Source organism: Scyliorhinus canicula, chromosome 16 (assembly GCF_902713615.1).
Source record: "Scyliorhinus canicula chromosome 16, sScyCan1.1, whole genome shotgun sequence".
NCBI classification, from domain to species: domain Eukaryota; kingdom Metazoa; phylum Chordata; class Chondrichthyes; order Carcharhiniformes; family Scyliorhinidae; genus Scyliorhinus; species Scyliorhinus canicula.
In genome coordinates, this window is record NC_052161.1 from 144,585,969 (window position 1) to 144,599,765 (window position 13,797).

The following is a 13,797-nucleotide window of genomic DNA, read 5'->3' on the forward strand; positions in this document are numbered from 1 at the left end:
AGGGCAGGGCTGGGGGGCAGGGCAGGGTCGGCAGGGCAGGGGGGCAGGGCTGGGGGGGCAGGGCTGGGGGGGCAGGGCTGGGGGGCAGGGCTGGGGGGGCAGGGCAGGGTCGCAGGGCTGGGGGGCAGGGCTGGGGGGGGCAGGGCTGGGGGGGCAGGGCAGGGTTGCAGGGCAGGGGGGGCAGGGCTGGGGGGGCAGGGCTGGGGGGCAGGGCAGGGTCGCAGGGCTGGGGGGACAGGGCTGGGGGGGCAGGGCAGGGGGGGCAGGGCTGGGGGGGCAGGGCTGGGGGGCAGGGCAGGGTCGCAGGGCTGGGGGGACAGGGCTGGGGGGGCAGGGCAGGGTCGGCAGGGCTGGGGGGGTAGGGCAGGGTCGCAGGGCAGGGGGGGCAGGGCTGGGGGGGGCAGGGCAGGGTCGCAGGGCGGGGGGCAGGGCAGGGTCGGCAGGGCTGGGGGGCAGGGCTGGGGGGGCAGGGCAGGGTCGGCAGGGCTGGGGGGGCAGGGCTGGGGGGGCAGGGCTGGGGGGCAGGGCTGGGGGGGCAGGGCTGGGGGGGCAGGGCTGGGGGGCAGGGCAGGGTCGCAGGGCAGGGGGGGCAGGGCTGGGGGGCAGGGCTGGGGGGCAGGGCTGGGGGGGCAGGGCAGGGGGGACAGGGCTGGGGGGGCAGGGCTGGGGGGGCAGGGCAGGGTCGCAGGGCAGGGGGGGCAGGGCTGGGGGGGGCAGGGCAGGGTCGCAGGGCGGGGCGCAGGGCAGGGTCGCAGGGCAGAGGGGGCAGGGCAGGGGGGGGCAGGGCTGGGGGGGCAGGGCAGGGTCGCAAGGCAGGGGGGCAGGGCTGGGGGGACAGGGCAGGGTCGCAGGGCTGGGGGGGCAGGGCTGGGGGGGCAGGGCAGGGTCGCAGGGCTGGGGGGGGCAGGGCTGGGGGGGCAGGGCTGGGGGGGGCAGGGCTGGGGGGGGCAGGGCTGGGGGGGGCAGGGCAGGGGGGCAGGGCTGGGGGGGCAGGGCTGGGGGGGCAGGGCTGGGGGGGCAGGGCTGGGGGGGAAGGGGAGGGTCGCAGGGCTGGGGGGGCAGGGCTGGGGGGACAGGGCAGGGTCGCAGGGCTGGGGGGGCAGGGCTGGGGGGACAGGGCAGGGTCGCAGGGCTGGGTCGCAGGGCTGGGGGGGCAGGGCTGGGGGGCAGGGCAGGGTCGCAGGGCAGGGTCGCAGGGCAGGGGGGGCAGGGCAGGGTCGCAGGGCAGGGTCGCAGGGCTGGGGGGGCAGGGCAGGGTCGCAGGGCAGGGTCGCAGGGCTGGGGGGGCAGGGCTGGGGGGGCAGGGCAGGGTCGCAGGGCTGGGGGGCAGGGCAGGGTCGCAGGGCAGGGTCGCAGGGCTGGGGGGGCAGGGCAGGGTCGCAGGGCAGGGTGGGCAGGGCTGGGGGGCAGGGTCGCAGGGCAGGGGGGGCAGGGCTGGGGGGGCAGGGTCGCAGGGCTGGGGGGCAGGGCTGGGTCGCAGGGCTGGGGGGGCAGGGCAGGGTTGCAGGGCAGGGGGGGCAGGGCTGGGGGGGCAGGGTCGCAGGGCTGGGGGGCAGGGCAGGGTCGCAGGGCAGGGTCGCAGGGCTGGGGGGCAGGGCAGGGTTGCAGGGCAGTGGGGGCAGGGCTGGGGGGGCAGGGCTGGGGGGCAGGGCAGGGTCGCAGGGCTGGGTCGCAGGGCTGGGGGGGCAGGGCAGGGGGGGGCAGGGCTGGGGGGGCAGGGCAGGGTCGCAGGGCTGGGGGGGCAGGGCTGGGGGGGCAGGGCAGGGGGGGCAGGGCTGGGGGGGGCAGGGCTGGGTCGCAGGGCAGGGGGGGCAGGGCAGGGTCGCAGGGCAGGGTCGCAGGGCAGGGGGGGCAGGGCAGGGGGGGCAGGGCAGGGTCGCAGGGCTGGGGGGGCAGGGCAGGGTCGCAGGGCAGGGTTGCAGGGCAGGGTCGCAGGGCTGGGGGGGCAGGGCAGGGTCGCAGGGCAGGGTTTGCCGTTGCCGTTCCCGGTGCCTGGGCCGATGCCGGGTGGTCCGTCCGATTTCATTCCTTTTTTGTGTTTTCGTAGCGGTTATAAATACAACTGAGTGTCTGGCTCGGCCATTTCAGAGTCACCCACATTGCTGTGGGTCTGAGTCACGTGTAGGCCAGAGAGGGTCAGGACGGCAGATTTCCTTCCCTAAAGGACATACTCCGAAACCCGGAGCTCCAGCTTCTGCAGCTGGGAACACCTCCTATGTATGTGGTCATCTAGGGCACTGCGAGTATCAATACTCCCCACATGTGACAGGCTGCACACATTCCACTCACCTGACATGTCTTAAAAGTAAAGGCTCGTGTCTTAGACAAGAACAATCAGCAGGTCCTCTGAAACTGGAAAGCCTCTGATTGGCTTCCAGCTTCGGCCGCTAGCCAATCATCTTCCATTGGACTGGAAACCTGTCTCCAGTTCAGAGCTCACACAGGTGCACTGTGGGAGGAAACCGGAGCACCCGGAGGAAACCCACGCAGACACGGGCAGAACGTGCAGACTCCACGCAGACAGTGACCCAGCCGGGAATACTGACACCGTTTTCCACCGAAGGGAGGTTTCTGACCGGGAAACAAACCCTGCTCCACGATGGGTCAGAGTATGCTGGGGTACTACATGGAGCTAAACCCTGCTGCACGATGGGTCAGAGTATGCTGGGGTACTACATGGAGCTAAGCCCTGCTCCACGATGGGGCAGAGTATGCTGGGGTACTACATGGAGCTAAACCCTGCTCTACGATGGGGCAGAGTATGCTGGGGTACTACATGGAGCTAAACCCTGCTGCACGATGGGTCAGAGTATGCTGGGGTACTACATGGAGCTAAACCCTGCTCCACGATGGGGCAGAGTATGCTGGGGTACTACATGGAGCTAAACCCTGCTGCACGATGGGTCAGAGTATGCTGGGGTACTACATGGAGCTAAACCCTGCTCCACGATGGGGCAGAGTATGCTGGGGTACTACATGGAGCTAAACCCTGCTGCACGATGGGTCAGAGTATGCTGGGGTACTACATGGAGCTAAACCCTGCTCCACGATGGGGCAGAGTATGCTGGGGTACTACATGGAGCTAAGCATTCTTACACCTTTATTCTTTCCTCGGAGAGCTAATGCTCCGGATGATTCCATTCTGTCCGGCTTCAGGACATATTGGGCAGCACGGTGTCACAGTGGTTAGCACTGTTGCTTCACGGCACCAGGGTCCCAGGTTCGATTCCCGGCTTGGGTCACTGCACGGAGTCTGCACGTTCTCCCCGTGTCTGCGTGGGTTTCCTCCGGGTGCTCCGGTTTCCTCCCACAGTCCAAAGATGTGCAGGTTAGGTGGATTGGCCATGATAAATTGCCCTTAGTGTCCAAAAGGGTTGGGTGGGATTGCTGGGTTGCGGGATAGGGTGGAGGGGGCTCTTTCCAAGGGCTGGGTTACGGGATAGGGTGGACGGGGCTCTTTCCAAGGGCTGGTGCAGACTCGATGGACCAAATTCTATGATAAGTGTAATTGGGATATTGCAAATCTGATATTGAGAGGATTGTGAGAGGAGAGGGGATGAATGATGGGATATTAATAGCTGATAGCACACCGATGGAATGTTAATGGAGCGATGAGATGCTAATGGGATACTGGTGGAATACTGATATTCTGAACGGGTGATAATGGAATTCAATGAAAGAGATGGGAGGAGATCCCTCTCAAGCATAAAAAGAGCATGAAGCAGTTGGGCTGAATGGCCTGCTTTTCATGTACAATTTTGATGTTAGAGTTTCAGTGAAAACCTTTTAAAAAAAAGAACATTTGTCTTTACCTTTGCTTCGCAGTTGAAAAGAAATTACAAAAGGACAACATCCAAAAAAGATCCAATTTTACAGAAAACTGTACTTTTAACTTAAAGCCAACTGAAGAAGATAGTCTTGTGTATTACCTGCTGGAACGGGCATGGTTACGGATCAGGTCCAGTACAGTGCCTGTGTTACTGACAGAACCATCAGTCAGCACAAACAGCAGCCTGGGGTGACCTCTCTGCATTGGCTGTCGGAAGATCCAATTTAGAGGTGCGAGTAGGTTTGTTCCTCCCATATCAGCCCTGATCTTTCCGATATAGTCACAGGCCACAGCCAATGTCTCCTGCAAGGATTTATTTTCAAACATTACAATTAAAAGCTATGGAATTTTAACATTTCTAATTATCTGTTAGTTAATGTCAAATATCTGGTTTCAGATGCAAATGTGTTTTTATAATTTCCATGGCAACAGAATAAAGCAACTTCAAGGCATCAAATCACTGGAATTAATTTGGAGTAATGTGGGCCAGCTACAGACATCAGCAGGAATGTGTATTGAAATTTACACTGGGAATGAAGACTTTGATTTGGAGTAATGTGGGTGGACAGTTAGCAGGAGAGGATTGAGGTCATTTCATGTCACCGTGGGTTTGTGTGGCAGCTTGTCAGAGTGCGGATGAATATCTTTAGATTTCTGCGCAGGAGGAAGGGTAAAGATTTTAACATGGTTCATTTACCTAATAATTAATTGACCCACCCCAATTGGGTGGGTGCAGTAGCTTTTCAGATCTGTCATTGCCCCAATCTCCCAGTCAAACAGGATGTTCAGAAAAAACAGCCCCCGATGTGCAGGAGGAGATTGTGCATTGTGCAGAGGAGATTGTGCAATGTGCAGGAGGAGATTGTGCGATGTGCAGAGGAGATTGTGCAATGTGCAGGAGGAGATTGTGCGATGTGCAGGAGGAGATTGTGCATTGTGCAGGAGGAGATTGTGCGATGTGCAGGAGGAGATTGTGCAATGTGCAGGAGGAGATTGTGCATTGTGCAGGAGGAGATTGTGCGATAGAACATAGAACATAGAACATAGAACGATACAGCGCAGTACAGGCCCTTCGGCCCTCGATGTTGCACCGACATGGAAAAAATCTAAAGGCCATCTAACCTACACTATGCCCTTATCATCCATATGCTTATCCAATAAATTTTTAAATGCCCTCAATGTTGGCATGTTCACTACTGTTGCAGGTAGGGCATTCCACGGCCTCACCACTCTTTGCGTAAAAAACCCACCTCTGACCTCTGTCCTATATCTATTACCCCTCAATTTAAGGCTATGTCCCCTCGTGCTAGCCACCTCCATCCGCGGGAGAAGGCTCTCGCTGTCCACCCTATCTAACCCTCTGATCATTTTGTATGCCTCTATTAAGTCACCTCTTAACCTTCTTCTCTCTAACGAAAACAACCTCAAGTCCATCAGCCTTTCCTCATAAGATTTTCCCTCCATACCAGGCAACATCCTGGTAAATCTCCTCTGCACCCGTTCCAAAGCTTCCACGTCCTTCCTATAATGAGGCGACCAGAACTGTACGCAATACTCCAAATGCGGCCGTACTAGAGTTTTGTACAACTGCAACATGACCTCATGGCTCCGGAACTCAATCCCTCTACCAATAAAGGCCAACACACCATAGGCCTTCTTCACAACCCTATCAACCTGGGTGGCAACTTTCAGGGATCTATGTACATGGACACCGAGATCCCTCTGCTCATCCACACTACCAAGAATTTTACCATTAGCCAAATATTCCGCATTTCTGTTATTCTTTCCAAAGTGAATCACCTCACACTTCTCCACATTAAACTCCATTTGCCACCTCTCAGCCCAGCTCTGCAGCCTATCTATGTCTCTCTGTAACCTGCAACATCCTTCCGCACTGTCTACAACTCCACCGACTTTAGTGTCGTCTGCAAATTTACTCACCCATCCTTCTGCGCCCTCCTCTAGGTCATTTATAAAAATGACAAACAGCAACGACCCCAGAACAGATCCTTGTGGTACGCCACTCGTAACTGAACTCCATTCTGAACATTTCCCATCAACTACCACTCTCTGTCTTCTTTCAACTAGCCAATTTCTGATCCACATCTCTAAATCACCCTCAATCCCCAGCCTCCGTATTTTCTGCAATAGACGACCGTGGGGAACCTTATCAAACGCTTTACTGAAATCCATATACACCACATCAACTGCTCTAACCCTCGTCTACCTGTTCAGTCACCTTCTCAAAGAACTCGATAAGGTTTGTGAGGCATGACCTACCCTTCACAAAACCATGCTGACTGTCCCTAATCATATTATTCCTATCTAGATGATTATAAATCGTATCTTTTATAATCCTCTCCAAGACTTTACCCACCACAGACGTTAGGCTCACCGGCCTATAGTTACCGGGGTTATCTCTACTCCCCTTCTTGAACAAAGGGACCACATTTGCTATCCTCCAGTCCTCTGGCACTATTCCTGTAGCCAATGATGACCTAAAAATCAAAGCCAAAGGCTCAGCAATCTCTTCCCTGGCTTCCCAGAGAATCCTAGGATAAATCCCATCCGGCCCCGGGGACTTATCTATTTTCACCTTGTCCAGAATTGCCAACACTTCTTCCCTACGCACCTCAATGCCATCTATTCTAATAGCCTGGGTCTCAGCATTCTCCTCCACAATATTATCTTTTTCTTGAGTGAATACTGACGAAAAGTATTCATTTAGTATCTCGCTTATCTCCTCAGCCTCCACACACAACTTCCCACCACTGTCCAGGAGGAGATTGTGCAATGTGCAGGAGGAGATTGTGCGATGTGCAGGAGGAGATTGTGCAATGTGCAGGAGGAGATTGTGCGATGTGCAGGAGGAGATTGTTAAAAACGTGCAGCAAATATTAAGATGAAGGGAAGAGACAAACTGCGAAAAATAAAAATGATTTCTCATTGTTTGTTTCTTTAAATTCCTGCTAATTTCTGTGCAGCAATATATTTAGTATCATTAATAAAACACCTTCAGATTGCAAGTTAAAGTAATTTTTTTATCTTTACAGCCAACAGTTTAAATATCATTCCATAGAAAAAAATCAAGCCCACACTTCACAACTTAATAATGAAAGACGATAGGGGGGATTGAGCAAAGACATCGCACCTGTCTCTAGGCTGGCCGTAATTCAGTAACCCCCTTACACCTGTCTCTACGCTGGCCGTAATTCAGTAAACGTGTTTCACCTGTCTCTACGCTGGCCGTAATTCAGTAAACGTGTTACACCTGTCTCTACGCTGGCCGTAATTCAGTAACCGCCTTACACCTGTCTCTACGCTGGCCGTAATTCAGTAAACGTGTTACACCTGTCTCTACGCTGGCCGTAATTCAGTAAACATGTTACACCTGTCTCAGTATTGGCCGTAATTCAGTAACTGTCTTACACTTGTCTCTACGCTGGCCGTAATTCAGTAACTGTCTTACACTTGTCTCTACGCTGGCTGTAATTCAGTAAACGTGTTACACCTGTCTCTACGCTGGCCGTAATTCAGTAACCGCCTTACACCTGTCTCTACGCTGGCCGTAATTCAGTAAACGTGTTACACCTGTCTCTACGCTGGCCGTAATTCAGTAACTGTCTTACACTTGTCTCTACGCTGGCCGTAATTCAGTAAACGTGTTACACCTGTCTCAGCATTGGCCGTAATTCAGTAACTGTCTTACACTTGTCTCTACGCTGGCCGTAATTCAGTAAACGTGTTACACCTGTCTCTGCATTGGCCATAATTCAGTAACCGTGTTACACCTGTCTCTACGCTGGCCGTAATTCAGTAACCGCCTTACACCTGTCTCTACGCTGGCCATAATTCAGTAACCGTGTTACACCTGTCTCTACGCTGGCCGTAATTCAGTAACCGTCTTACACCTGTCTCAGCCTTGGCCGTAATTCAGTAAACGTGTTACACCTGTAATGAAATGTAAATCGCTTATTGTCACAAGTAGGCTTCAATGAAGTTACTGTGAAAAGCCCCTAGTCACCACATTCCAGCGCCTGTTCGGGGAGGCTCGTACGGGAATTGAACCGTGCTGCTGGCCTGCCTTGGTCTGCTTTAAAAGCCAGCGATTTAGCCCAGTGAGCGATTTAGCCCAGTATGACCTGTCTCTGCATTCGGCGTAATTCAGAAAACGTGTTACACCTGGTCCGTGATGACTTAATCGCGGGAGAGCTCCATGCCAATCGCAAAACCTTGTGCGAGTCACCTGACTCCTGGTGCCAGGCACGATCTGGGCTGCGCCCTCACTGGCCTTGATCCAGATAATGATATTTAAATTAGTCATGGCTCACTTAAATACCCGGACGCCACATTCACCCGGGGGTCAATGGCCGCCATTGAGCACTGGTCTCCACAATCATGGACCGGACATGATGACAACTCGGGGTCTCACAATCCATTAGAGACCATCCCAGGTGGTCGGGGACAGGGCACTCCCTCTGGCACCCAGGCCCCTTGGCAATGGGCACCCTGGCAATGTCCCCTGGCAATGTTTGGCAGGGCTAAGATGCCCAGGTGCCAGGTTGGCATTACCAAGATCCAGGGCCTGGGGAGGGTGGGTCTTGGCCATGAAAGGGGGGGGGAGGTCTTGAAAGGCAGGGTTCTTGAAAGTGGGGGCTCCTGTAAAGAGGGGAGGGGGGTTGCTGTAGAGATTTGTGCCATCCCGATCTCGGAAGAGCCGATCCTGAGTCCAGCTCCGTCGTGCAGGAAATCTCTAAGTTGAGAAATGCTCCAAAGCCAGAAACCGGCTGAGTGTGTTGAATAGCAAGGCCATCGGGAAACACCCCGCTAAACCCACTGGAAATTGCACTCTGACACTTTCCAGGTGAATCGCGCCCCATATCTAAACATCTTTACACTTTTTCAACTATGGTGATGCAGAATGAGATTGATTGTACTTGTTCACTAAAAACCTCTGTCTGCTGATTGAGCATCCTTTAATTTCTGTGTATATCACTAGTGAGCAACCCTGATTGGGCTAAAGACCCTCCAAGACCTGTGGCCTGTGCAAGTCACACAAGTTGTAAGAATAATGTGAGCATTTCCCCAGGACTGTCTTTAATTTGATTAGAAAGTGAACTGGACTAGCCGTATAAATAGTGTAGCTTCAAGAACAGGTCAGAATTCCTCACCACCTGACTCCTCAAAGTCTGTCCAACATCTACGAGGCACAAGTCAGGAGTGTAATGGAATACTCTCCACTTGCCTGGATGAGCGCAGCTCCAACAACACTCAAGAAGCTCGACACCATCCATGACAAACAGCCCGCTTAATTGCCACCCCATCCACCAGCTTAAACATTAGTTCCCTCCATCACCGATGCACTATGGCAACCGTGTGTACCATCGACCTGCAGGAACTCACCAAAGTGAGTTTATTGTGTCCAGTTCTGGTTGCCTCTTAATAGAAAGGATGTGGATGCTTTGGAGAGGGTGCAGATGCTGCCTGGACTGGAGGGCATGTCTTACGAAGAAAGGTTGAGGGAGCTAGGCCTTTTCTCACTGGGACGAAAAGGAAGAGAGGTGACATGATAGAGTGTACAAGGTGATGAGAGGCATGGATAGAGTGGATAGCCAGAGATTTTTCCCCAGGGCGGAAATGGCTTTCAAGAGGGGACATAATTTTAAGGTGATTGGAGGAAGGTATAGGGGAGATGTCAGAGGTCGGTTCTTTATACAGAGAGTGGTGGGTGTGTGGAATGCGCTGCCAGCAGAGGTGGTGGAGTCAGAGTCATTAGGGACATTTAAGCGACTCTTAGACAGGTGCATGGAAAGCAGTAAATTGAAGGGATGTAGGTTAGGTTGATCTTAGATTAGGATAAGTGGTCAGCACAACATCGTGGGCCGAAGGGCCTGTACTGCTCTATGTTCCATGTTCTAATGTAACCCAGACAGCACCTTCCAAAGCAACAATGACTCACACTAGAAGGTCAAGGGCAGGAGATACATGGGAATTCCACAATCTGGACAAGCCCCTCTGGGTGGCACGATGGCAGAATGTTTAGCACGTTTGCTCCACAGCACCAGGGACCTTGGTTCAGTTCCAGTCTTGGGTGATTTTCTGTGTGGAGTTTGCATGTTCTCCCAATGTCTGCGTGGATTTCCCCCAGGTGCTCTGATTTCCTCCCGCAGTCCAAATATGCGCAGGTTAGGTGGGATTACGGGGATAGGGCAGGGGAGTGGTCCTAGGTAGGGTTCTCTTTTGGAGGGTCATGCAGACTCGATGGGCCAAAATGTGTCCTTCTGCGCTGTAGGAATTCAATGGTTCTATGTTCTAAGTCATGTGCCAAGAGAGCTGAACAATCAAGTGTATGTTTTTTTTAAATTAAGGGACAATTTAGCTTGGCCAATCCACCTACCCTGCACATTTTTGGGTTGTGGGGGTGAGACCCATGCAGACATGGGGAGAATGTGCAAACTCCACACAGACAGTGACCCAGAGCTGGGATCGAACCTGGGTCCTTGGCACCGTGAGGCAGCAGGGCTAACCCACTGCGCCACTGTGCCACCATCCTCGGTGAGTGTTCAAACCACACAGTTGCGAGTGAAGGGCAGCTTGCTAAGTACATGTCACTTATAACCCATGTGAGATCAATCTGAATATCCTCTGGCAAGACAGTTAGATTCTGAATGTAAACATGATTCCAGTCAGCTAGGTTTTTAATGAGAATTCATGCCCGTTCTGTTCCGGACATGGAGCAATGGAACTCTCAATGGACTGTGAAGGTCTGAAGTGAAAAATGTTATCTATTTTTCCACTGGCGGAAAACTGACTTTTCCCAACATTCCAAATTTTCCCCTCTTTCCAATCACGATTCACCCTGGCAGCATCAGAAAATTCTCTCCGTTTTGTTACTGTCCAAATTTCCAGGAGCAGGGAATGGTTTAGTTCATCCTGGAACATATTTCTGTTCCACATCCTCCACATTATTTTACATATCCTGAACCATCAGTACCATCAGTACCCTAACATAGGGCACTTGACCATTTCCAATTTTATTTCACCAAACTAAACATTATTTGTTATTTTTATCTGGTTTTAAGGATGAGATGTGGGGAGTTTGCAGAAACGTGGAGTGCAAGCTGGAGACCAGTCGTGATCATGTTGGACGGAGCAGGTTAGATATGCAGAGCGGTCTCCTGTTCCTAATGTTCCCTTTATCAGCTCCTAGCCTCAGGATCCCCTGTAATGGTCAGTTTTCAGCTTGCAGATAATTATTATTGTACTAATTTTTACAATCAAAATAGACTTGAAATATTATTTTAATGAAATATCATTTCTCTCATTTTCAGGGTGGCAGGCTGTGACTCATGGAGTGGCTCAAGGGTCAGTGTTAGAGCCTCAACTATTTACAGTCTTCAGTAATGATTTAGATGAAGTGACTAAGAGTAATTTCCTGAGTGTGGAGATGCCGGCGTTGGACTGGGGTGAGCACAGTAAAAAGTCTTGCAACACCCGGTTTGTTTCAAACACGAGCTTTCGGAGCACTGCTCCTTCCTCATTCACCTGAGGAAGGAGCTGTGCTCCGAAAGCTAGTGTTTGAAACAAACATGTTGGATTTTAACCTGGTGTTGTAAGACTTCTTGCAATTTCCTGAGTGTTCTGGCAACACAAAGTTAAGTGGGAATGTAAGCTATGAGGTGGTCACAAAGAGGCTCCAAAGAGAGAGAGGCAAAGTTATGGGCAATAAGGTGGCAGATGGAGAATAATATGGAAAATTGTGAGGTTATTCACATTATTTATGTAAGGATACAAGAGGTAGGGGCAGGAGTAGATCGTACAGCCTAATGATCCTTCTCTGCCATTCGCCATAGGGGCCAGTACCTCATTCAGGGCTGAGAGGACACCTGGACTATTGTGTACTGTTTTAGTCTCCATCTCTAGAGAAAGATGCACTTGCATTGGAAGTGCTCCAGCAAGGTTTTTCTCCAGATTAGTTCCTGGAATAAGAGGGTTATCCTAGTTTGTTTGATTTTTTGTTTTTCCTTCTTATCCTTGTGGTGCACAAGGCAGACTTCTGACTGTTCCCATTGCTAGTTTCTCCTGGAACAGTTAATTCGCCTGTCAACAGAGGCCTCTGGCTTGAGGAGCAGCACTCCGCATCAAACATGACTGACCAGGAGTCACCCCCCACTCTGGTCACCTGTCATTGGTGTGTTGGAAGGATTTGTAGGTTGACACTTAACCGGTTTGACCATGTTATAAACGCACCTTCCTTGGCCGACAAGTCCTGGTGTGGGACTCAAACCAGAAGCTTCCGCTCAGAGGCAGGAGCCATCCACTGCACCACAAAACCTCCTGTTGCAGAATGAGAGAGCGGGTAAATTATACTGTGCTATCTGGAGTTCAGAAGAGCTGGAAGTGATCTCATTGAAACATAGAAGATTCTGAAGGAGACTGACAGCTGTGGTAGGCTCTGGTTTATTAGGGAATCTTGAACATGGAGGCACAGCATCAGGATTTGGGAGTAATCATTTCAGGATGATATGAGCAGAAAATTATTCACTCAGAGCATCCTCAATCTTTAGAATTCCCCAACCCAAAAGAGTTGTAGATGTTTCATTGTCGAGCATATTCTACACTGAGGTTGATCAATTTTTGATCTCTCAGGGAATCAAGGAATGTGGGAAGAGGGCAGGAAAGTGGAGTTGGATCCCAAGATCATCCATGCTCATATTGAAGGAGTTTTGAAGGGCGGGATGGTCTGCTGCTTCTCTGGCTCTTGTTTCCGTGTTACAAGCCCATAAATCTCTGCTTGCTTCATGATGTTATCTTTCTTTCCTTTCCAGGGAAATGTCAATCGGCAGTGAAGTCCATCATGCAGGACGTCAGCAAGTGTTTAAAAAGAGCAGAAGCAAAAGCATTTTCAGTAATATTGAAAATTAATTTAAAGCAGCACTATACAGTGGGCAGGCAAATTCTATGTTATTTTGTATGAATGGAATTAATAATAAGTAACAGAAAATAACTCACTTCATTATAAAACCTGCTGGCTGGAAACAAGGTCCGGAATGTGGAGCCGAATCCAATTATATTAAACAGACATGAGGACATAAGACTCTTCAAGACGACCAGCATCGCATCCTTTATATCAGCAAAGAAAAAGGGCAGACTTAATGCATTGAAACGCACATCAAATATTTATCAGCATTTGTCAGCCACACCCTCCACGACGGAGCCATGAAATTCCGCTTATCGTTTCAGATCGATGACCTGTCATTAAAACTGGGAAAAGGAGCAAGTGTAACAGGTTTTAAGCAAATAGAGTTAAAATAAAAATACAAAGACTCCCTCACCACCCCACCCCCCACACACTTCGGATCAGTTCATGCTCTCCACCCACCTCCATGGCCCCTCATGCCCCAGTGCCAAGCTATGGCACATCCTGAAAGACCATGGGCGGGATTCTCCAACCCCCCGCCGGGTGGGAGAATCGCCAGGGTCGGCGTGAATCCTGCCCCTGCCATCCTCCCAATTCTCCCCCCCCCCCCCCCCCCCCCCAAAAACCGGACTGGTGTAAGTTGCGCTGCCCGCCTCGGAGAATGGCGGGGTCCGGCACGACTCAATAGGCTCTGGGGCTGCCCGAAATCTCTGGCCCGCGATGGGCCGAAGTCCGGCCCGTCTGTGGCCGGTCCCGCCGGCGTAAATTGGAGTAGGTCTCTTACCGGCGGGACCTGGTGGCACAGGCGGGCTCCGGGGTTCTTGGGGAGGTTCTTGGGGGGGGGTTCTTGGGGGGGGGGGGGGGTGCAGGAGGATCTGGCCCCGGGAGGTTCCCCCATGGTGACCTGGCCCACGATTAGGGCCCCCCCGATCCGCAGGCGGGCCTGTGCCGTGTGGGCACTCTCTCCGTTTGCACCGGAGGCTATGGCCCTCCGCCATTCCTGGTGCGGAAGCGAATCCCTCTGCGCATGCGTGGGGATGACTCCAGC

At 52.6% G+C, this 13,797-nt stretch overlaps 1 protein-coding gene across 2 annotated transcripts in view; it reads right to left on the minus strand.

Moving 5' to 3' along the window:
- The window catches only part of vwa5b1 (von Willebrand factor A domain containing 5B1), a 218,079-nt gene that overhangs the window by 123,612 nt on the left and 80,670 nt on the right, over positions 1–13,797 (minus strand). For both annotated transcript variants that reach the window (XM_038773086.1, XM_038773085.1), the window contains 2 exons: positions 12,842–12,952; positions 3,930–4,132 (listed from right to left, as the gene is read on the minus strand). In XM_038773086.1, coding sequence (XP_038629014.1) covers positions 3,930–4,132; positions 12,842–12,952 — 314 coding nt within the window. The remainder of the gene's footprint in view (positions 1–3,929; positions 4,133–12,841; positions 12,953–13,797) is intronic.